The 25668-nt window shown below is 32.7% G+C and overlaps 3 protein-coding genes across 3 annotated transcripts in view; all 3 read right to left on the bottom strand.

Annotated features, from left to right (window-relative positions):
• LOC100648192 (glucose dehydrogenase [FAD, quinone]) overlaps positions 1 to 611 on the bottom strand; it is a 33711-nt gene extending 33100 nt beyond the window's left edge. The window contains exon 1 of the mRNA XM_003402731.4: positions 439 to 611. The gene's annotated coding sequence lies outside the window, so the exon portion shown is untranslated. The remainder of the gene's footprint in view (positions 1 to 438) is intronic.
• A 210-nt stretch (positions 612 to 821) lies between these two features.
• Positions 822 to 12023, bottom strand: LOC100644468. The gene is given in 16 exon segments (XM_048406564.1): positions 822 to 2356; positions 2654 to 3102; positions 3645 to 3846; positions 4064 to 4360; positions 4726 to 5136; positions 6158 to 6370; positions 6682 to 6778; positions 6883 to 6926; positions 7483 to 7694; positions 7774 to 7905; positions 8164 to 8328; positions 8455 to 8547; positions 9142 to 9276; positions 9920 to 10070; positions 10073 to 10198; positions 12003 to 12023. Coding segments are annotated over 16 exon segments (2952 nt in total). The 3' UTR covers positions 822 to 2152.
• On the bottom strand, positions 11015 to 25163 carry LOC100648079 (endoglucanase E-4). Its single transcript, XM_003402730.4, has 7 exons — positions 24808 to 25163; positions 20974 to 21326; positions 17024 to 17261; positions 16018 to 16296; positions 14417 to 14757; positions 13745 to 13994; positions 11015 to 12919 (listed from the first exon to the last, which is right to left on the bottom strand). Exons 2-7 carry the CDS (start codon positions 21004 to 21006, stop codon positions 12633 to 12635), a joined length of 1428 nt encoding a protein of 475 aa, XP_003402778.1. The 5' UTR covers positions 21007 to 21326; positions 24808 to 25163; the 3' UTR covers positions 11015 to 12632.
• Between the last annotated feature and the right edge of the window lie 505 nt (positions 25164 to 25668).

Raw genomic sequence — 25668 nt, 5'->3', positions numbered from 1 at the left:
AACATGTTAAAACTAACGCTTACTTTGTCGGTGAATAAAGTTTATGTTCAATAAGTATCAATAATACATCATTTATTTGTTACTTGTATTTAATATTAAGAACAATAATTTTAATAAGATCAAGAAGACTATTAAGATGTATTTTTCTGTTGTAAAAAGTATATTTTTTCATTGTCAAACTTTCCTTCGTTTTAAGCATACGTATACTTTTTCATCATATTCAAGTTACCAACTTGTAACAAAATATCACGAATTATACACTAAATACAGTCTCATCAATATCAAATATAGTATCAAAGTTGGATAAACTAAAAAATGTGGATTTTCTCAAGAAATACATAACCATTGAGCGTCGATAAAATTAATACCAACAAAAATTCCACTCTTTCATTCTGTCGCTCGATAATAATTGATCTTCTATTCAGATTCAATACTCACCTCTGGAAGGTCGTAGCCCTTTAATATCCTTTGGAGTCAAGTTTCACTTCGGTTGCGACACTGAGGATCCTCGGCGTGTTTATGCTCACGATACGCGCGGGAGGAACAGGATCGTGGTTCACGGTGCCACGATCAACAGCAGACTAGCCCGATACCATTCTCCATCCAGGTTGTAATATTCGACAACTTCCACCACTTTCTTGCCTTCCCTTCTGCCATGGTACCAGCTTATGGAAATGATCCGAGCGGTCGCTACCATCTCGCCGTTTTCATGGCGCTGAGAATTGGAGAACACGGTACGAATAGCTTTTACAATTTCAAGAAGCGTAGGAACGCCTAGGTAAGCGACAGTATTTTGTTTTATTGCTGCTAAAATAATTTATTTATTTTTGATTCGTGAACAAAAATAAGATTATAAATAAATCGCACATTTATTGGGTGGTATGGCAGGTATTTCAAAAGGTTCACAGTTTAAAATAATTCAGTCCTGTATTACAAGAACGACGAAACTGTCGAAGCAGGATTTCAAAGAATTACAAAAATAATTCTTGATTATTATATAAATAATTATCTTGTAAGCTACCAAATAGTTTTCTTTTGGTTTTTCGAAAGACTCGTTTGAGTTGCGCTACTTTCGAAAGATACGCGCGAAATATCGTTTCGCAATAAACCGTATCGATTAATCTTTATTAGATAAATATAATATTTTAACATTTTTAAAAAGTACCTTACATTTTTTTTTTTATCTTTTTAAACGTACTTGTCGAATTTCTACAAAGATCGCAACGTTTATTACGTTTCGTTCAATCACACTGCGTCAGTTAAAATGTATACATCCAAAGCTTTAATTAATTGAAATTCCAATTACGTAACGGGACTAACTTTTAATTGACAATTACGTGTTGGTACGTACAAAATCGCAATTTACTTGGTTCCATTTGGCATTTATGAACAGTTTCAATTTACCGAATCAAAGAACAAGGGTTTAACATTGTTATATTATAATTATATAATAATGTACATTTCACACAAATTTATTAAATATCTTTCGTTCGTTGTGTTTTTATTAGAATGTAATGACAGCGTTTTAAAAGAAAGTAATTGCCGTGTTCGCGGATATGTAAGACGGGAAATTTAATGACAGCATATTAATGACTGAACGGAAATATATATTCTTCAGTTTACGTTCCTTGCCGTTCTTTCGTGCTTTATTTCGGCTCGCACTTTCAAGGAGATTAGCCATTCGATGATATTTATTATAATGATATATCATTTAGTAGATTTACTACTGTCATAATTATATTACATGTATATCATATTGTATCATTATAGTAACTATTAAATACTATTAGATGCGTATGTTTATAGAAATTTATATTTTTACGAATAATACGAAAAAAAAAAACAGAACCTCAGAAAATATTTGTTTTATTCACTAAATATTATAAAGTATATTGTACTTTGAATATTTTGTATACTTTTGTATTCTGTGCGTTTTAATATCCCTAAATTCCCCAAAAATCCACCATCTGATAATAAAATGTTTATATAAAAGTGTATCTGTGTGTTGCAAAATTTATACAAAATTATTACCTTGTATAGATTTGTTCGTTCTCTCAGTGATTTTCTGTTCGTAATCTTCTATAAATAGGAAATTAAAAAATCACTGTTGAACTTTACAACTTAATTTCTTAAAAACAAATGTTGGACTACGTTATACATATAATACCGTCATATTGACTGTGACGTTATTTAGTGGATTTCCCATTACTAGTTTCGTACGACCATATTCGACGTACGTGTAATCCTGAAGACCAATGTCACCGTTTCCAGCACCGTAACTAGGCAGATTATAAAAGGACCGAATAGTAGGTTCCTCGTTTGCATAAATTAGCTCAGGTGTCCTCGATTTTTTTTCCTGGTAGTGAAATTAAAAAACCGGTTTAACTTGCGTCGAACAATTGGACTACGTTAAATCGTTATATAGTACATCTGTCTCTTTGAAATTACCTACCAGTTTCATCGACGTTTTTCACGGAAAAAAGACAGAATATTTTTAATTCAAATTTGTATACTACTCGAAAATAGTCTAGTTTTGTGTTAGAAAGTATTTTAGTTAGATTTTAAGTATTAGTATTCTAAGCATTATACAATTTTTAGGATTCTAAATGTTAGAGATTCATTAAAATTATTTTTAAAAGATACAAACCTGTTATGGTTTTAAATTCGATGAAGCTGTTTCTGTTTGATTCGTAGGCAAAATCTGGTCATATGTTTCTTCTTCTAAGATACGTGAATTATGCACATCATTCACATTATTTAGAACATTTTTCAGAAAAATGTTGCTTGATTCAATCCCCGAAGATTTTGATTCGTTATAGTATTTGTTAGTTTCATTAACAATAACTTGTTCACTATTTAAGAAAGACGTGTTTAGTGAACTTTCATCGAAATTCAATTCTGTTTCTTCTGTATCGAAAGTATCATTCTCCTCATTCATCATTTCCATCAGGGTTTGTACGTAAGGTAAGAGGCTTTCTCTATTCAGTTCAAGGAAAAGATTTAAATTCATTTCTTCGTTGTTTGTATTGTCGATTTGTGGGAATGATAACTGTGATTGGACATCGTTCGACTGATCTGAATAACTGAAAGGTTGAATGTTATCTGAAATAAATGTTATTTTATTGAATCTGACAAATCTTTCAATCGAATGTTAATTAACTTCTTACTGCTAATTTCGTAATTCTATAATCAATTTTGTAATTAATTATCAATGGACTTAATACGGCAATTGGTAATATAATAAAATGTCAAAATATATTATTAAATAAACATAAACTTAATTTACAATTTTTAACAAACTCGATTGTGAGAATTCAAGTTTATCTGACTTTTAAAAATTCGATTTGCGAATTGAAATAAAAAATCGTAGTTATTTTTGTAGATTCTCGAATAACGCAGTTTAACTTCCAGTTCGCAATAGAAGTAGGAAAATAATGGGCATTATACCCGTAACGAATCTATAAAATTCCATCTCTGCTACAAGCAAGGCCACCTACTATGTATTCATTCTAGCGTAAAGATATTATTATAATTTGTGCAATATTGTGAAAAAACTTTACGATTTGCTGTTGATGGTAAAATAAATTTCAGCGAACGAATTTATTGCAACGAGGAATATATCGCAAGGGACGAAAGGAACATACCTAATTTATTAAAGAACGTCTTAACACCTGGTTCGATCATGTCTGTGAAATTTCCATAGTCATCATTAGGGAAAGAAAATTGATTTGCATTCTCTTCAGCATTTTTATTCCTAAATGTATCCTCATTATTTTGACTATGAATTATCGAACTCCATTCGAAGTCTCCATCGTGTTTTTCATTTCGTGGAGCTTTAGGTAAATTCTGAAAAGATGAAGCTTGTTAGTGAAATTTATTTCAACAAAAAAAGAATGGGAAATAATATAGCGTTGAAGTTGTAGAAATTACTAAATTAAGCGGAAGAAACTATTTAATCATTTGTATCTTCTTTAATTGTCTACTCGTACGTATCACGAGTATGAAACAATTTTCTTTCGAGAAAAATTTTCTCTCAGTTCTACCAAAGCTTTAGAAAACTTACTTCTTTGCGATATTCTTCGATAGGTTTTTCATCAAAAGTCTGTGACACATTTTCAATCGGGGAGAACTGCATAGAGTTAAGAAACTTAAGAAACTTCTCCAACAAATCAACAGGAATGTCATCAAAGTGTTGCGCCTTGACCATCAACCTTTTGTCTTCCGAAAGACCAATAGAATCTTCAACAGAGTGCGTTTCTTCTTTAGGTGAAGTCTTTTCAAAATTTTTGTACAGTCCAGTCCACAAAGACGATAGCTCGTCTCTGGTTGATGATAAATTCATCTGTTTCTCTGGAACATTCTTCAAAAGCAGCTGTGATATTAATAAAAACAATTATGTAGAAATATTTTAAAATTAATTTATAATTAAAATACTTATTGCTTTTTCTTCTTTTAATAAGTAAATTCAATTGATTTTAATCAATTTTTCATTTAAATGTAATTGTTTTATTCGTGAAATTAAATTTACAACTATAATATAACATAAAAAATATACATAGATATAAATATGCATACAGAATATCTAATTAATTAAACGAAAATTAATTTTTTCTCAGTATCGGTTTATATATTCAAAAAAATTCATGTTAGTATATTGTATGTATAAAAATAAGATAAAAATAAAGCAAAAGTTCATGCGAATAATTTGATAAAAATAGAACTCACAAAAGAGGAAAAATTGTCCCGTACATCAGATACTTTTCCATTTTCTGAAATCGTTCCGTGATGATGTCGTATAGTGGGATTATAATCGATAATCGGAGAATTGGTTAATTCCTTCATATTTTTCACAGGAACCACAAGATACTGTTGATCGTAAGCATTTTCGATTTTCTGTGGCCGCGACGATAAAAATTGATTTCCCACGTAAGGGGCATATTTCAGAAGATAATTGAAAAATGGCGAAGGGCTAGATTCCCTTACATTATTCAGCAGAGCAGCTTCTAAAGCTGCGTACGGCGGTAACAGGATTCTGCTTGGTACAAGAATCTTCTCTAAAATATGCGTCAAATTTCTTTCTCTCAGAAAAGACTCAATTTCCTCTATCCCTTTTTTATCGTCAAATGGCAACATATTCTGAAATAATTAATTTCATAAATCATAATTACTTTTTCCTTATTCACGATTTCTTTGTGGATTTTTATGCATTTATGAAAAATTTCTAGATGCACAAAATGACATAAAATGTATCAGACATGCAAAACATAGTATCCTTTATAATATTTAAAATAGATTTCTTTTTCATTGTAATCTGCGTATGTGCAATCTATCATGCAATGATATAATCAGTACAGACTCTGATGACATAAATTAACCCGAATTTGAGTACACCCAGTGATGTATCACTATGATATTATTTAGCTTATATTGCTAAATCTCTATGGTAGATGTAAAAAGTGATGTCCCTTTAATCTTTCGCATTCTTCTATGATGTCCAATAATTTTGTGTCCAGGTAGTTGGTAATTCTTCGGCTGTTGTTGATATAACCTGCTGTGTCTGACGATTTTTTTCTTTACAGCGAGTATATCGGGTTTTTATTTATTGGTTCGTTCGGAATGTACCATTCCGCATAGAAAATGTATGTCAGTATTTATATTTAATAAAACAATTTTCTATCCAAGTTGCAGTTTTTTAATTATATTCCTAAAAAGTTATATTCCTATGAATTTGCATAAATATCCACGGTCCAGTTACGATAAATCTGACGATTAACTGGAATTCATATTACGGAACCAACGAGACAGAAGAGAAGATTCTCGTTGTTATCTTTTTCTTCGTTTAACTAGCTACGACATAATAAATCGCCACTTAAAGAGTTAGTTTGCTTAATTTTGCTATTCGACTCTTTTTCACCCTCCATTTCACTCGATAATTCCCTCTCACTATTATTACGAACATTTATCTCACCTTCCATGTACATACATATTGCATCGCACAAATCACATTTACCCTAAATGAACTTATGCAACACAATTTAAATAATCCATCTGCGCAATAAACGCAAATTGCATACTTGCGGCCTTGCAAAGCATGAATAACGGTAAAAGATTTGTCCATTTCGCCACACTTCCGATCAAAATTCCATCGTGTGCTTACCATCGTACCGCGAACTGAGTATAGATTTTCTGTCAATGTAGTAGGTCGTTCTTGTCCCGGAAGTATCGGTCCCATGGCATCCAGATTGCCGTGTGATGCTTGGAGCCATTTTCGCAACTCTTTGCCACGCGACGACAGAATTTCCTCTAGCCAGTCACCGTACGCACCAGAACCGAGTATTTCCTTGATAGATTGAAGCCAATCTTGAAATTGCTGGAAATAGCGGATGCTGGAGTGCTTTTATCGGGAACCGTGAAGGGCTTGAGAAACAAGTTTGGTTGAATTCCGTGGAAAGATTTTAGTAGCTCCGATGCTCACGTCCAAATAAATAAAGATATTTAACTCTTTATATTTTACTGATTTTTTATTATTATTATCATTATCACTCAAAGTAAAAAATGTTTAGCTTTTACAAGCGTTCATTTTTACTGTAAATATCGCGAGTGAAAATCAAATTTATAATGGGATTAATATATTATTTAAACAAGTTTTAATTTTTTACTTAATTTGATTTTGAACGTTACCTTGAAATCTTCCTGTTCTTCGACACTTTCTCTCCACAGTTCTATCGCGTCCAATTCAGTTTTCGATTTTAGATGATTTAACCATGAGACAGGGATTCTATACCTCGCATTTCGTATTCAAATAATTGATTTTAGTTTGTTTATAGAAAAGTTTAAATATAATTTGTATAATCTAATAATTATTTAAGATATGATATTCACCCTCTTCTTTCAACTCCATTTTCTTGATCCGATTTTGTTAGTATCTGAAGAAATATTAGTCATTTCTGTTATCGAACGATAAAGACCACAACAAAAATTAATAAATTACTAGGGAAGTTTTGAGTTTTATTTAAAGTTTACGCGAAGTCGAAATTTGTACATTTCACTCGTAGAATTGAGGAACGTTAATGAAAATTATGCGATTACGAGAGAAAAGATAATTATACAGATCACATTTATAATATTAGAAACAAGATTTCTAATTCCTAATTGATAATCATTTGTTAAGTGGCAAAACGTGTCACCTCGTCATTTAGGCTGCTCCTATCTTGTATGTAACAATTTATTTATCGTTTCGTTTCTATTAAAAATAAATGACAAAAGTAAATTTTCACATTTTCATGGAACGAAATTAAGTAAATTCAGTTTGTCTATATTAATTGTGAATTCAGTCATTATAGAAGAACCTGGTTAAAACGCAATTCAATTAATATTTAATAACTTAGTTAAGCCTAAGTTAATATTTCCATAAAATGTAGAAACGCGATTCCATTTGACAATGTATAAAAATAATTCTATTCTATTTAGGAAGAAATGTACCTCGCTATCATTCCGAGGGTCTCCGTCCTCGTTCTTCAGAGATCTTCTTGAGAAAGATGAAGCAGAATCATTCGCTTCTGGCACATGTACCTCATGGCAAGTTCTTTTAATATTACAGTCGTCTGTCTCGCAAGATCCTACAATTTCTGCGGAACAGGTCTGCCTTTGTGGGCATATCCATCCACGACAACGTTCATTTGCCATTTCGTTCTCTGGAAAATGGCGAAGAAAAACAAACAAAGATCTTTACAAATTTCCTTCACATGAAACACAAAATTCTGTGAACTCTACCTTTTGGCATTATGCAATCCGGTGTGTGTTTACAAAGTGGAATCGAACAGTTACCCTCTGGTCTTCGTAAGAAACATTCGTATTCTGATGAACAACCGAGATTTCGACACCTTACGAATAAATGCTGCACTTCTACGAAAACAATCATTTGCATCTTATTAAAAAGGATAATAGATTTATGTTTGGCAAAATTTTCACTATGAATGAAAAATCAAATAACTCTTATTTTATTACTATTATTAAATTTATTATTATTATTGAAAGTATATATATATATACTATATAATATATTACGACTATTTATGACAGAAAGACTAAAATGTACTAAATATATAAAAATCTTGAAGTCTGTGTGACTTGTCATCATCACAATGACCTAAAGACAAGAACCTTTGTTCTTCATGCAGCTTTTTATTAATTTACAAGGAGGATTCGCACAGAACGATTCCCGGAGAATGCAGTGGTTTCCTTGAGGACATTTGAACCCGGCGCAAGAAGCGGGGCCTTCGTAGTATTCTTTTTGGGTTACGCATCTTGCTATCTGTTGCTCGCACTCTGAATAAAATGCAATTCATTATCTACTAATCCACAGTAAAGAACTTTTAATGAAGCAACGAAGATATCGATAGTCTTTCTTTTGTTTTTTAAATTAAAAAAAAAATAAATTATTGTAATGCTCACTTTCGTCCCAGTGACAACGACGAACTTTCAACATGCACACGTAACCATTGGTGCAGTGCACAGTATCGCAGGTGGAGGGTCCTCTTAGAGATTCTTAAAAGCCATGTAATGTCGATAATTATATAAGGAGGAATATAGCATATTTTTAATAAAAAAAGAAGGAGTAGAAAATACATAAAATTGTGGAATGAGAAGATTCGTAAATAAATTTTGAAATAGGATATTCTCAAACAAATTATATTTTAAAACAAATCCACCACTAGTCCCAAGCAAATAACGTTTTAAATAAAATCTACTACTAGATATTGCGCAGAGAGTTTCAGCTAGAAGAGATCGAGACGAAGATAACTCGCAGAGAAAATCTTTCGTTTTTGAAACGTGAATCGTCTCACTGAGAATGAAAATTCCACGAAATAGTTCGCTTTTCAGAACGGTCCGCAATATATATGTTCATACGTTCGATCAAAAAAGATGTGCACCAGACAGGAATTTCATTTCTCCTTTGTGTCGAGCAATTCAAAACTTACTGTATTCCTGTTCACAGCAATAGTTTAACGCAAGATGTTGAATTTTCTACTTAAACAATTGTTCGATAAAATAGAAAATTGCATCGATGCGATTAATTATATTCTTTGTACGGTTTATCTCGCCACGTAATTCAATTTCAAGTACCATCCAGGCACTTACCTGTTCGAGATCTCGCGCAGTATAGCATACTGGGACACGGAGGGTCTTTACATCGAAATTTTCGATGTACGCAGACGTCATCCCCGCCGCAATGTAAATACGCGCATCCTCCGAGATTGGTATCATCTGTAGTTACTGTAATCAGGCACAGAATGGATTACTTTCTGAAGAATATACACGTTTCCAGAGATAACGTACGCAATAACTCTGTAACTATAATATTTCTTTTAACATTCTATGCACTAGCAATTTCATTTTACGTTACTATGCGATAGCTGTTTAACAAAAACAGTATTCTTTATAGAATTCATAATACTTGTTGTATTATTTAATTTAGTTCTCCAGCCATGTGCAATGTCGAAATCGCATTCTACTTATTCTATTAATTTCGGCGGACCATGCTATTATCGTATCGCGTTATTTGTGTTGCATATTAGAAGTTTTATGACGAACCTGCGAAAATATAAATTTCGTCCGCGATTTTGTATAGAAAAGTATGAAAATCGCCCCCTGTAGGAGGGTTAAATAGAACAGTGTTAGATTATAAATATGATATTGCATAATTTGATGGATAAGAGATTTTGAACAAGTAGATGCTTATAAAAATGATAAAATTGATAGACGCGGCTAGCCGGGGGATGAAAGTTAATAATATAGAAGCTTAATAAAATCACATTATCATATTTCTGCGATGAAGGACGTTCTAAACTTGTTCGTTTTTGTCGCTATTATTAGTATATGAGATTTAATGAATTATTTTGATTCAAAATGCACCTACCTTCGCCTTTAAAACCATGAAGATAAACCTCTGTGGTCAATAGCAACAGAGGAAATAGTATAAAGTACATAAACACGACACATTTCATTTCCATAGTGATAGGAACATGATAGCGAACGTTGTTCGATGGTGACTGCACCTGAAGTAAAGTAAAGCAGCTGACGCAATTGATATGGAAAAATCGTGTTTCGATATAAGCTGAGTAACTGGAGACCGTACGGAACAATCGGTCAGGAATGTACTTATTCGATATACGTGGGCATAATAGCAAGCGTTTATCTATCTACAAAATACTCAGGCGTTTTACAATTGTTTAAGTAAAGATTTAAAAAAATTTCATAAAATATTTAGGTGCTTTAAAAGATATATATATATATATATGTCATTTTTATGGCAATTTTATTAGAGTATAACTGTTCTTCAGGTTTAATTCTGTTAATCTGTTAATCTGCGATACTAGAATTTTCTGAAATCTTAAAATATCAATATTGCAAGTGGATTTCAAAAGAAGCAATATCAATTTTTCCTGAAGGTGTTGAGAACGCGAACCTCCAGATCTCAAGGACGTGCGAAAATTCTTAGGGTAACAGAACGAGCAAGGAAGCTCTCTACCTTCAGGACATTCTAAGTTATAATCTGTCGAACCACCGAAATGAGCTAAGGAGCAGAACTTCCATTGGTCGTGAAATTTCGCTCAAGGCACTCGAAGATTGTGAGATTTCAACCTCCTCAATTCTAAGATCTACTGCTTTAGAGTTAAAGTCGCGACACCTTTTGAATCGCTTTATTTTATTTGCTTATTATTACTGTATTTGATTGTAAATAAATATTGTATTTAATACTAAATTACCAGTAGATATTACTACCGTATTTAATAATATATTATTACACTAGCATGAAATAATTTATTTAGAACGATTATAAATTACTAGGTTTCGAATTGAACTGACAAGCTGTATGTAAATTTTTAAATGTTACAGTTATGGATTTGTTCCACTATAATTACGATATCGAGAAATACTCAAACAATATCGTTTAGAATTTTGAATTGCTTACTGGAATTTTCACGTATAAATTTTCATGACCACCGTAGAGTTATGGAAAATATTCGACTATTTATTTATTACAATATAGGATGTTTTCAGTAGGTATAACATTACATAGGTCTAGTATATTGGGAAGCACATAAATTATGCAAGGTTAAATAATTAAGATAATACAGATACACATTATCTTGCCTATAACAGGAACAATTATTTTGTTCTTCGTTTACGTTAGTTTCTAATCGCATGTATGTTCGTAACTATTGTACATAGTAAGCTCGTCTTATATTAATTGAAGCATAAAATAATAAGAAATATTAGATATTTATTCAGAAGTAAATTATAACCGAAGATGAATATAAAACTTTAAGATATTGAAATTTTTTCAAATGCGCGCTTTTATGTAGTTTATAATACGCTATATTTATACAACTATTAAATAGACGAAGAAACTAATTTTTCATATTATGTACATTATAAAGTATTTTTTTAATAAAAAAAAGCCTTAACAGAAACAAGAATAGCGCGAATAGTGGGATAGAAATTGACGTATCAATCGATAGCATCCCTTATCTTAAACAAGTTTTTCGAAGAAAGTTCTACAAGATATAACTACATAATATTCTTAATTATATTAATTACCGAACAAGTTTTATGTTTCATACCTAAATGAACTCCTTTCTTCTATTAACCCTATATATACCTTATACCGTTACATTATATATGTACATTTTCCAATCGAATCTATTAAAGCCATACTCAAGCGCGTCAAGCTACACAGCCTAGATATCGTTTCAATAAAATCGTATGTTGAGAACGAAAATAATTTCACCTTCCCATCAATCAACGTTACATCAATAAATTACATTTAATCGTTCAATCGGTACAAATTTCTATTCATCATGCATAAAACATCTAGTCAATCTTACATAACGGCGCTTCAATCATGGCTGCAATTACTTAATTCATTTTCTTATTTAATTAATTCATAGTCATGAATACACATTTGCCACTTTCCTTTGATTATCAGAATTAATTACTTGTCTATTCGATTTCTCCATATTACAGATGAGAATTAAAAATCATTCACTTGATATTTACTTCAATATAATATTCACAAAATAATAATTCGATGAAATTACTAGTAGTAGGTATTTATCAACCTAAACACACAATCCACTTAATCTTTTCAGGACGATTATTTCACCATAAATCTCGCTTTTGATACACTACACCACCAATAAAGATCAAGAGATCCTTTACCCGATTGATATTCACATAAAAATATAATATTAACGATAAGTTTCGATAATCGATTGAAAGACACTACTATCCTGCATCGAACTTCTCAAAAACGATCACCTAACAATCCATCAATTCTCTACAGAAAATCTTGCAATTCCATTCAATACATTAATCACCACTAACAAGAATAAAAAACATAAAATTATCAATTTTTAGCTTTCAAAAAATAAAAGTCAAAAGATAATCCTTTTCCGAAAGATCATTTGACAATATCTTCGCAATATCTTCCAATTTATTTTGTGTTCACAGATTATGTATGAATTACGAAAAAGTCTTCTTTCGTTATTTTAACGCGAACTATTTCGTTTTGGAGAGTAAAGTAATTCCTTGGTTCGTAGCCAAAAGCAGCGAACTGTTATCGCACGTTACGTAGTGCTTTTAACTCGTAGTTGCAACAATCCGGCCAGTGCACTCGTGAATCCGGCATTGTAATCCAATGTGACTTCCGTGTATACGTAATCCTCTCGATGATCGTGAAACTTGTCCGCCTCGTCGGGGCCGGAGACCAGAGCACCATAAAGGATTTGAGGGTTTGGTGCGTCCTTGTCGAATTCGGGCCATCCACAAACGGCTGGTCTGTCGGGGCAGGATGACGCAGCATGATGTGGCTGCTTCGGTGGATTTCGACCCCAACCGACCACGTAACTCCTGCCTAATAGGGGTGGAAAGAGTTTTGCTTTAATTGCCATGCGAGAAACGAAGAAATTAGGGTAACTATACAGGATGTTGGAAAAAGTGAGTGCGATACTTGAAGGTTTTATTATAGTACTCATGGAGAGAAGTAAAAAGTATGTAATCAGTAAATATATTGTATATGTACACTGCTGACCATAAGCATGTATTTGGATTCTTCGTAATGTTAATTTAAGTTCAACGTTTCCCACTATCTTTATTCTTCAATTATTTTATTACAAATCTATTAATTTATCCGTGTAGTGTAGTATAATGTAATGTAATCGTGTCTTGCAACGTAGAATACTAAATAAAGTAAAATTTGTTAAAGTTTTACAATAATTTTAACGAATAGGTATCTTAATCAGGCTGACCTTCTCGGGTTTATATGACCCGAAATGGATGTTATATTTCAATAGATATTATTAAAATACGTATAATTTTCAAATGTTTGATTTTATTATTCAATTTAATGTTTGTACCTTTAGTGTATTGCATACTTTTTATGAATAAAACAATTTAAGAAAGAAACGATATCTTAAGCGATACAAAAGCGAAGAGGAGGTGAGGAGGAGAGCAAGGTTAATACTCACGTTATACTATAGTATATATATAGATCTCAAAAACAATTCTTTCAATGTAAAATAAATTTTCATTATTTATTAGCGTTCGATATAAAAAACAAACGTTTGAGAATAAAGTCTTATCATGATAATTCGTAAAATCATATTTTACTCGGGACCTGTTCCTTTGAATCAGCCTATACAATTTCCAATAGAGCCATATCGTATTATAGCAAGCTTACCGCCTCCTCCCAGCATATAGTAAATTTGTTGTTCGGCAAATTCACGATATTCCTGGGGATCGCCGATACCGGGTGAGTCAGCCGCCTCCAGGCAAACGAACGCTACGTTCGCAGCGTGGCAGAGGGTGCCGAACTTGTCGATGTACAGCAATCCCTTCGGCGTGCGTTTTTGCTGGCGCACCGAGAAGTCGCAGAAAGCACGAGCCGCGTTCTGATATTCCGGCTGCCCTGTCATCTGTGCCAATAAAACCTGCCAAAATTTTGACTTTAGTTCATATCATCCCGATACAAATAACTTTTCGCGTTTTAATTTTACTTTGATTTTCATGATATTTTCTAATAAATTATCTTGCTGAAGATTTTTTAGAAGAAATTAATTGTTTGTAATATTTTCTACGGATTTATTGGTATTTTTAGGAATCTAATTTGAGAAACGGAACCTAGACGAAAATTTGGTTCGTCTGCTAGGTATATTGTAAATTGCAAATTAACTTTTTCTGGTCGAAGTCCGGATATTTTCCGGCATTGTAATGCGGGGGGAGACAAATATCCTCAGAAATTACAGCCGGAAAGTTATAGTTATAAGAAAAATATAAAAAAAAAAGAATTCAATGAATATGCATCTCTTCTTTTCTATCATTTTTCAGTATTTAATCAGGCGAATGAATTTACCTGAACGCCCGCGACCTTCTTGTTGTAAAAGAATTCGTTCGGTCTCTCTTTGAGATGGAAATGCTGGTAATGATGTTCGGCATCCTCGAGATATATTGTGTCGTTCGTTGCCTTGAACAGCCACACCGCCGCCCAAGCCAATTCGTCACCATAATCCGTGCTCTCGTAATACTGAGCTGCTCCACGGATCGCTTCGTGATAAAGCCCTCGATATTCATTGGCAAACTTGTACAATTCCTTGGCGTGTTTCAAACATTTAGCACTGTATTCTGAATCGTGATTGCGAAATACCATACTGGATGCTGCGAGGGCAGCAGCGGTTTCACCTGCTAGATCGGATCCTACAAAAATAGTTATAGTAATAAAATAATAGATGTAGATAAGATAATAGCAAAAGAAAGAATAATAAAGAATAGAAAATAAATAGAATATAAAATAATAAAGAATAGAAAAAGTAAGAATAATAATGGTAATTATTATAATAAACAGTATAATTATAATTGATGATAATAATAAATGAAAACAAATAGAACTACGCATGGAGGAAATTGTTAAATAATACGAAGTACAGAAGTGAATCATCAAGCATTCTCTTTATTATGTTGTTCGAATAAGTTTTTTCGCAGGTCGAGAACTTTCTCAAATTCTACAATAAAAAGAAACCTATGAATGTTACAGAGCGTATATGGACCTGGTGAGAGCCGTAAGAGAAAAGAAACGGAAATCGGCTTTCTCAAATACACTGGAAAGAGAATAGCAGAAAGTATGAAATGAACGTACGAAGAGATTACTTGACTTTTCAAATCAAAGGAATTCATAATAGAAGTAATAATTATTTTACGTTAAATAACATTTGTCGTGCTGATTACTAATTCTTGAAAAGAATATTTAAGAAATTGTTCTTATACTTGTTTATAAAAACAAAACATTTTCCACAGTATTGCAATTCTTTGACGAAGGCTCTTCTAATTTGATGAAACGAATACTTTGTTCGATATCATATATTGCTTTGCAGATGAACGCTGCCTAGTTAAGAAATATTTCTCTACGTTTCACTGCCAAACAAGTTAAATATATAGGAGAAACGCAAAACTCGCAATATACGTATGTTTGACGAAAGTTTTACGCGAAATTATGAGCTTTCGGGATTTTCACGTTGGGTTTTGGCTCGAAACTACGTATGAACTGCCGCGAAATTTACTCATCATATTGCTTGTTCGTTTGAAGTTGATAGCATGTAGTAGGTACATCTGCAATACATGGGATTGTAGGCAGATTTTCTGCGAAAGGGAACTTTGACTAGAATTATCAGTTGCAGTTCTCAAAAACTAGGCTATCGTTCCCCCAAATAAATAATTCAATTTATAGAATTGTATGTGTTATACATACTACAACAATATAGTGTACTATATAGCATGTACTATAATATAGTTATAATATAGATGATATTCGCACGGTATTGTAGTTAATAAAAAAATAAAAGATATTACTTAATGGACGTTTGTAAATGAATTTGTAAATATAACAAAAACCTGGTGACAGAATTTTTCACGATCGATCTAATATTGTTATTATTAATATTAGATGTTATGATATCATACCTGGGTGTTCCGGGTCAATTTTGTAGGCAGGTCTGGTGGTATTCAGTTCTTCTGGTCTCCCCCAAAACGTGTGATCTAATGAGAAATCACCGACTTGTCCGTAAAAGACATATTCGCTTACATGGCACTTGATGAAGTAGTCTGTAGCCCATTTGATGGCTTTACGAAGTTCGTCGAGTTGGCCAGCCGCGTTGTAAGCTTCTGGCCAACTGACGGCGCCCCAAGCCAGAAGGGTAGTTGTCGAAGCCATAGTAAAGCCGAACTTCACGAAATCACCAGCTAAAAATATTTCGAATTATTACATTCTAACGTACTACGTCTTTATCAGGTATTTTTGTTACAACTTTTTAATGATTCAACGTACATATTTTTCTTCGGTTTATTAATCAAGATGATTGTATTCTAGAATATCGAAAAACAACTTGCAAATGGATGTGTAATATATCTTTTATAAAATGTATAGATATTTTAGTATATGTATAATTATTTATAGAGATAAACGTACAAAGATCAGTGGTAAAAATAATTTGCTAAACTAAAGAATTAAATCTACAAGTACGCTCACGTGTATACGCCTGTTAAGTGGCTAATAAAGCTTCCAGTCAATTATAATCCCTATTTTTGTTAGAAAATGATAAGAACATATTTACTCTCAAAATCAAATTAACGATGTTGAATTTTGAAATTGCTCTTCTAGAAAAAATTAAGAAAAATGCGACTTTCTTTTTACCTACAGTCTTCCTACATTAATAAATATTACTCGTGATATTACTTGAAAATATAATCCTAACAAAAAAGGAAAAAGATGTACAAGCACTTTCATATATCAATATAACAACAGCAAATTTACACAATCACGATATCGCGTAGGTAGAAAATTTTATCTACAGAACTTCATTTCTAGTAAGTATATTTTCCACTGATCATTTTATCGTTGCCTGAGCGATGCAATCATTCCTATATACTATGTAGTCTATATACCATACTATATACTGTTTTCAACTACCATCATAATAGCCTCCGGTCAAATCTTCTCCGTTCAGTCCTCGATCGTCGAGCGCCGAGTCCTCTCTCCATGGGATTCGATTGTTCTCCGGCAGCTTTCCCGATCGTTGTGCCTCGTAAAACAAAAGCGAAAGCTCCAGCACACGAGCGTAATCGTTCTCGTCCTCGATGGGTTTCACGTAGTACGGTGGGTTCGCGTTTATCGTATCGATGAAGGCTATCGATGCTATCGCCAGGGTCTGTAACGTGAATCACTCATTGAATTAAGCTTTTCGCGTAACTATTGAGGTGAGTTCATAGCACACGTGATCGTTCATCAGAATGAACGAGAATGTATGTATTTTTTTATTTTTATCAATGATAATATTCTCCTTTACATCGTTGTTGTTTCTTATTTTCCTTATTTAGTAAGGATTCTGTCTTTTCGAAAAGGATAAAAAAATTTTCCTTCAATAATCGTACGAATTCCGCGAACGTCTTGTAAGTTCTCGAAGTTAGAGGTTCTTATCAAATTTAACGAAAGTGACATATTCTCGACACTATAGAGTTATGTCGAAACCACAAAGTATGACTGCGATAAATCCGCAAGGCACGTACACGTGTTGTACGTGACGGACTTTCGTAAAGGCCACCTAAGAAGCGACAGCTAAACTTTCGTTATGACCTTAGGTAGTCGATAGAAGCGAAGCCACTCCTCTTTCCGATTCTATCGCGGAAGAATACTCAATTTTTATCGCAGACAGAAGTTCTCCGATGGGAAAACATAAATTCACTCGGCTATCATATTTTATCGTGTTCAGATAATTATAATATTCGAAGCTCCAAATCTGCTTTTTTTCATTTTTATTTAATACTTAAGCAAGATAATTTTAAATGTTATTCCTTAACTGTATGTTTATTGAAAATTAGCCCATTTCTAATACAATTGTATAAAAAGTTTCGAGATGTATACGAAAGAATTCCTAATATCGCCCCGAAGCAGCGAGAATATTCGATAAAAAATCTTCATTTTAAAACACATTATGTACATCCATTCATATCTTTTACTTTAAAAATGTTCTTAGAAAAATTTATTATGGCACAACCTAATATAAGAAGAAATACTACAATATTTTATTGGTCGAACGAACAACTCTAAACCGAGCATTTTTAAACTTATCACAGGTTTAAGAAGGTCCAGCAGCGTAAAAGAGACATCGATAAACGTCGATATCATTCCGTGACATCGATCGCGAATAAAACTCCGTGTTCATATCGGCGATATCGGTCGATTTGTACGTGAAATGAATTTGGAACCGCGTTTGGTGCGACGTGTACTTCGTAGAGTCCGGCGTTACATTCTTTCTAAGAAATTCTCAAGGTTCGTCGACCATGTAATATCTGTATGACAAACGCCAATACCCTTTGCAAACACGAAGCTTATTGTAAACTCGTGTTCTCGCATTTTTACCACTACGGCCGACGACGAAATTTGTCCACACGCAGCTCGCTGCTACGCGGACTTTAATATTTGCGATCTTACGCGGGGATTTCGTTGCAAACATGAAACGTAGTACCAGCGTCCGTTGGTACATGCGAGTTTCTGCAGTTTCTGTGTAATAGAAAAAGTCGACGAACTGAAGGTTTTCTCTTTTTGCTACGTTGAAAATTATTTTCACTGAAAGTTTCTTTCTTATACCATGTAAAAAATTACAGAAAGAAATTAACAGATGTGAAAAATTACCTTTACTAGAAATTCGTTTGTTTTGCTACATAGAAAATTATAGAAAAAAATGAATTTTATGTATATTTAAAGTAACGTGCAAAAATCTTAAACCACTTACAAAATAGAACCGTTTTGCTCTTACGAAGAGAGATTGGTATGATTTAAGAATTATCGATTAACACAAAAGATTAAAGATAACTAATAGTAATTAATAAAAATGGAAAATAAATTTTTTCTTTTTTCACATCTGGTTGTTAGCAACGCCAATATGAGCAGAGATAGACACTTAGCAGTTAGATTTTTCAAAATATCGATATCTCTTTCAGGAAGGAGAAAACGATTGAAACTTGATCTTTATTACAGAGATCTTCACTCGAAGTTCTTTTGATCTGGTGTTTATCGCGAAAAAATTTAATCTGAAACAATTAATATTTAAAGTGACCGTCTTTGACTTTGCGAGCTTTCAGAAATTCATTTACAAATGTGGTGGTTGTCTTATGATATTCAAGCCACTGAATCGCAGGGAAGGTGAATTAATCAAATCGATCGATATTTTCTTTAATTAGACGATTTATTTATGCGAGAGTAATCCCGTTCGAAGGTCGATCCCATCAGACAGTAAGAATGCAGACTCGCGTGATGGTAATACACGTCTGCCTAGTAAGACATGGGGACCGGAAGTCGATGTCCCGGCTGCTACTTCCGGCCACACGAAGGAGTCTACAGCTCGTCAATGTCAGATCCAAGGAGGGAAAATTCGATTTCATCATATCGAAATGTCATTTGATATAAAATTGGAAATGGATATTGAACATTTTCAGAGACGTGTAATATAATATGCATAATGTAAAAAGTATAGTAAGTTATTTACACTTTACACGTTTCTCATCCATTTCTTTTACAACTGATGATATTTAATTCTTTTTAAATGTATTATTTTTATACCATGCTATATTATATTTGGATATTTCTATACTATAAAATATTTAACAGTTTAATATTATGTTTATGTCGTACGTATATTTATATATCTATACTAGAGCTTTAAAAGTGCTTACGTTTAGGAAAAGGAGGAATCATGCGTTCATCGATGTTTACTTTGCAATTTACTATTCTATCGTAAAGTTATTTTTAGAATAAAAATCACGTTATCATCTCCAAAGATGTAATAATGTAAAATAAATTAATAAAACGAAAGTTCAATGGCAACTAGTTTGTCGAAATTGAGAGTGAGCGTGTTGTGTTCGATGAAACGAACGTGGAGTTTTTCGGCGTTTGATTTCGCGCGAGTTAATTCGAACGCGTTGCATCGCGTCTGAAGCAACAATAAGTATTCAAAACGACGTCTCGCGTCGGCATTTTGTTCGATGAGCAAGCACATATGTAAGTGTGTGTACGTATGAATCGAAAAGACATGACGTAACACGTGACGATAGAATGGAATCTTACGTGTATTTGATACGAAGCGATAAGAAATACATACATATAAAATTAGTAACGCTCTTATAATTCCATGACTTACAATTAAAAGTGATATAAGTAGCTATGTATATATATTTTTTTTTTCCATATTAATTATTATCTACTGTAATATATATCAAAATATTTAATTGTTAATATTACAATATTATAATAATCCGTTAATGTAATCACCGTACTATTGTGTGCTATTAGTTATGGTATTGCTATATTGGTAATAATCTTGTTACTGTCAATTTATCTTTTAATCTTTTGTATCTTACCTTCCTTCCTTATATCTTATAATTATATTTTAATATAATTAATATAATCTTCCTTTTAATAAAATTAATATAAAATAAATATAATCTTTCGTTATACGTGGTATTTAGCGCTAATATAATAACTATAATTTATACGTGACAAAGTCAAATTATTTGGTACAAAACTCATATGAGGAACAATAGATCAATTTTTCAGGACGAGTGGTTGCAAACATGCTGATATTATAAACGTTATAAAATGACTGATGTTGTACAACAACACGTGTCATAAATTAATTTGTTATTTGAAGTTTCTGGATATAATCCGTGTCAATCATCTTATCTTTACGTTCATCCGATTTTATCTCTGATCCAAAATTTGACACTATGAAAATGAAACGTATATCACCTGATAAAAAGAGGAACGGTTCATTGGAAAAGAATGGTACGTGTCAAATTTTTTGTAACCACTATAGAAATTAGGTAGTTTGACGTCTGTTATCATAATGAAGAATGATCACTCACCGCAACATAGATGACAAACGCGTTCAGTTCCATTCTCGATTTTTCTCCCACAATTCTTTCTGTGGGACAACGGACAACTGTTAATCACCTTTTCGCGGCGTTTGCCAACATCGATGTAAAACGCATTTCGGGATGTTGCATGTCGATTATTCACGTGCACCTCTTCATCAATAATTTCCACTTCTGTGAAATCGTTTCTTTAATCACAAAAGCGTTTCTTTCCTTGTTTCGATCTTGAAGAGTTCTTAACGATTTGATCAACGTTTGTAGTTAATATTTTTCTAGCATCGTTCACAAAGTGGAGGAATTACTTGATTGATTATCTTGACTTTGAATAAAATCATCCACTGATTCTGTAATATGTGAGAAAACGACTTAGTAAATTGAAAATAACTTGCAATTTTATTGGATTCTTTGAGAAATTTTTCATTAGTAATTACTGCTTTAGAAGCTCACAAATTTTCTGATTTCTACGTTATATCAGAATAAACCTAAATATCTTCCTTTTTGTCTTTGAACTCTACGCAAGAATAAATTACCTTTCCTCTTTGCTGACAGCCAAGTTGCAATTGTTTAATTTATGTGTTCACAACTTTGTTACATTTTGTACTTAATATTTTATTAGAATCTCTAAGAAACATATCATATATCTGACGTTTCGAGGAATTGGATCACAATTATCGTCACAGAGACATCGAATTACAGCGCGAATTATATTGTGCAACCACAAACGTGCTGCATTTACTGCGATGTTTTTAATTTATTATTTGATCTTAAATGTACGAACAAAATTACTTTATTATTCTAGAATTGATCTCATATAATATGAAGAATGTGACTTATACATATTTTATGTTCTATCCCTGCAATCCTCATATTAAGGCATACTATTAAAAGAAGCATTTTTAATACCTTTTAAATCATACTTTTATCTCCTTTCCATTCTTCGTTTAATTTATTCACCATTTCCTTAAAACTCAGACATTAAAATAACATTTTAAATATTCTTCACGAATTTTAGATATTCATGCAAAATTTCATAAATATCTTACAAAAATCCTGCACAGTATTTAAATAGTTTCTATGAGAAAATTCACATCGTAGAGTTATATTTTCTCTCGTCTTTTCAAACATTTCTAACGAATCTTTTACTCAAGAAGCGATGATGTATTAAACGGCCGCCGTTTCTCTCGTTACGTTTTTCCTCAGTTATGTAAGAACCAATCGATGCGATCAGGACGTTTAAAACGCTTCTTTAACCATAAAACATAAGGAAGATAATCGTTTCCAAGTAAGAAAGAACGATTTTTATATCACGCACGGCGCGCGGAATTTTTACTGTTGTATTATCAAGAATTTTCAAAACGAGTAAATCACATTACGTTCGCGAACGAGAGATCATTGAAGAGGAAAATTCATGAACCAAGTATTATTTTCTTTTTGTAGCTGGTTTTATTAACGATTCGCTTAAGGAGGTTGCTCTTTGTACTATTGGCATATATACAGAGCTAAGAATATTCCATCTAGTAATTCTGTGTTTGGTTTATCGAGTTTCTTAAAGTTTTCCTTAGGCGAAAATTGCCTTTGCTTAAATTGCAACATAAGCATGAATTCCACTTTTGAATTAATTTGTGGGAACGTCGAAAATCTTTCGATGTGACGCGTGTTCTTGTAATAGTTTTGATCTTTTTATCTAAAGTTCTTTTTGCTCTATATTAAAATATTTCTTTTCAAACACACACGAAGTGGCTTAAAAATAAAGCGAATTGTGGTCAAAAAATAAATAACATCAAACAGACCGAGAAAGTAAACAAATATATTTACATCGTGTTTTCTTTACTACGATCTTCATGTATGCTTCTATTTTTGGATAAACGAAGTGATCACGTTCGCACGACACCATTGTCTTAAAAACTGTTATCTGTTCGTGGAAAAGCGCGTCTGACATATTCGTATGGATTCCACAAAGGGACCGACGTTAATTTCGCGATAAAGAAGAACGTACGAGCCGAAGATTCGGATTGTTCGTCCGTGCGCGTTATTTGCATTCCACCAGAGGGATTTCTTGGTAAAACGATCTCACAGAGGTACCCTGGAAGCCGAGCGCACAGGAAGTTTGGAAAGTCGACGTTTACTGTCGACGCTAAATATTTTGTCTGCGTGCTTTCCGACGACGACGATTCATAAAATATATGGCACGAAGTATAGCACTCGTTATACTTACTCGTAGTACTCGTTACTCGTAATATTTAACGAGTGAAAGATATTGCTTAATAATGTTCGTATTAATGTTTGCACTAATGTTCTATTTTTCCTATTATTTTCATAAAACTTTAAATTCTTATAAACATGCACAGTCTATCAACTACTTGTTTAGTTGAAGCTGTTTCTTTTTTTCCTAACAATTTGACAAATCCATAATTATTTCTTTAGTAATATTGTATCTCGTTCGTTAAACTAGCATGCGTGAAAATTTAAACGGAAATGAACGAGAAAGGAGCAAGAAGCGAAATTCTTGATTTAATTGACAAGTACATCAACCGACAGCTTCAGTTCAATACGAAATAATGATCGGTTGTATACTCTCGTTATGACAACTCGTACAGCAATTATGGACGCGTTCCATCCGTTAGCAAAGTGGCAAACAACCAGAAGGAAATTCCGCTTCGTTACCGAAACTTCCTACGAATAGCTTCTATGATTTAATAAAAAAAAAAGTTCTTTTGTAGGAAGGGGAATAAACAATCCCCTATCTCTAAGCGGTGCTTCGAGGAAAAAGTGTTTTAAAATAAGATTCCAGAAGCGAAATATTTAACGATAATTCTAATAATAAACTTCAATGATTCAATGGTATTCCAATGCACTTGTTACATTTAGCAGGCAACATCCAACTGCACGAAGTTCTTTTTAGCTGTCGATTTCGTGTGAGTCATCGAAATCATGCATATTGCATATAAATTATAAATACGTATGAAAGATACTTCGATGGTTGTCAAGTCGACATTTTCAATGCAGACGAAGACGTTGTTTACCACTGACTCATTTAACGCATTTTCTATTAAGAATATTAAATGCCAAAGGGCGGTCAAACATATCGCCTAATCGCGAAAATGAAGATGAAAGTGGTACCGATACATAGACATTATTTTTGATAGTTTATAATACTTTAAATTTATGTGCATAAGGCTTTTTTTACTAATTGTTATTTTGCCCTAATTTGTATATTTTTGAAGATATATTCATTGAAATATATCGTATTTCATTCATATATCGTATTCAATCACGAATATTTAATAATGCAATTAATATAATTAAGCTATTTATTATAAATTGAAAAGAAATTCAGATTAAAATCAGTTTATTTCAAATATCTTTCATAATCCTTCCAGAAAGTTGATTGTAAGATAATTTTACTTTTTCCATCCTTTTTTCTATGAACGGTATAAATAATATTGCAAAAAATTCATTATATTAATCATATTTCTCTGTAAAAGGAAAATTCGATGGAAATTTAAATCTAAATCCTGAATATAGGATTAGGAAAGGAAAAAAGAAGAAGCAATATTTAAAAAGAAATTTCGAATTATGCAGGGGAAGAATAGGAAAAGAAATAACTTTTCGAAAACCTCAATTAATTCGCAGATTACTATCCAATCGTTTGGAAAGCATTTCACATATCGTAGGTACTCGTTTATATCTCCTACCAAAGCTCGTTAACGAACAGAGCAGTGTATCTTTAAACGAAAAACGCATGAAATGAATAAACATTCATTATCGTAATTACCCGTAATTTAATCTTGATTAGATGAAATGACTTTCTCAATTGAATCTCACCTTTCTTTTCTTCAACACCTTTAAGCAGTGACAATCCACTTTTTACATTCTGCTATTGTTTACAAAATCCTGCCCTGTTCAAGTAAATTTCCACAATATTCAGAGAAATCACAAAATTCTTTATCGCGAAACAGATTGTTCGCTGTTTCGATACTCCAGCTGCGATTCACTTCGACATTTGAACTACACTATGCATTTAACGAGGTGAACGCACTTGTCAGTCAGAAAGTTCATGAACCGAGAGTTTGAAAGAATCCAGCGTTTGATGATCGCGTTTCGATCGATTCGTCGACTGATCGATTATGTGTCTGACTGACTGACTTACTGACTGACTGACTGACCAACGATTGTGACTTGCCGACGATCTTCCAACCGCGAACAGGTGGGGAAGGAAGTGGGGGTGATCCCTCGGAGAACGAAAGTACTTGTCTCGCGTTTAATTGTTTGAGAGCGATTGGTGTATCGAGGAAAGACCGCAGACAGTGGAAAGACGAGAAAGTGCGAGAAATTGTATCTTCTGTTGCGATAAGCAAAATATAGAAACACGTTCAATCGTAAAAATTTCTACTTTTGAAATCAAAGTAATCGTTTCATATTTACTGTGAACAATTGCGTGGCGAGGAAAGAATTTGTAGAACGTACAGATAGGATATGTAGGAATGTATCGAATAAAAATAAAGTTATTCTTGGCCTAAGATATAAACATCATCGTCTGACGCAATTGTTTCGAAGATAATAAATAATGTAAATAAAAAGAATTATATCTTCGTTGGTACACGAAGAATGTAACACAGATATATAGAAGTGATATATAGAAATAATACGAATAAACAAGTCCTTTTTCCTTTTGATCGACGTATA

The sequence above is a fragment of the Bombus terrestris genome, chromosome 6 (assembly GCF_910591885.1).
Source record: "Bombus terrestris chromosome 6, iyBomTerr1.2, whole genome shotgun sequence".
Taxonomy (NCBI): Eukaryota; Metazoa; Arthropoda; class Insecta; order Hymenoptera; family Apidae; genus Bombus; species Bombus terrestris.
Note: the sequence above shows the minus strand (reverse complement) of the source record. Positions and strands in the feature narration are given on the sequence as shown.

What these genes read in the sequence shown, in the direction of transcription:
- LOC100648079 (XM_003402730.4), bottom strand. Translation starts at nt 21,006, where the DNA reads ATGGAACTGAACGCGTTTGTCATCTATGTTGCG. An exon ending in GACCGGAGGCTATTATGATG is followed by an intron (nt 16,297 to 17,023) that starts GTAGTTGAAAAC and finishes AAATATTTTTAG; the next exon opens with CTGGTGATTTCGTGAAGTTC. An exon ending in AATTGACCCGGAACACCCAG is followed by an intron (nt 14,758 to 16,017) that starts GTATGATATCAT and finishes CTATTTTTGTAG; the next exon opens with GATCCGATCTAGCAGGTGAA.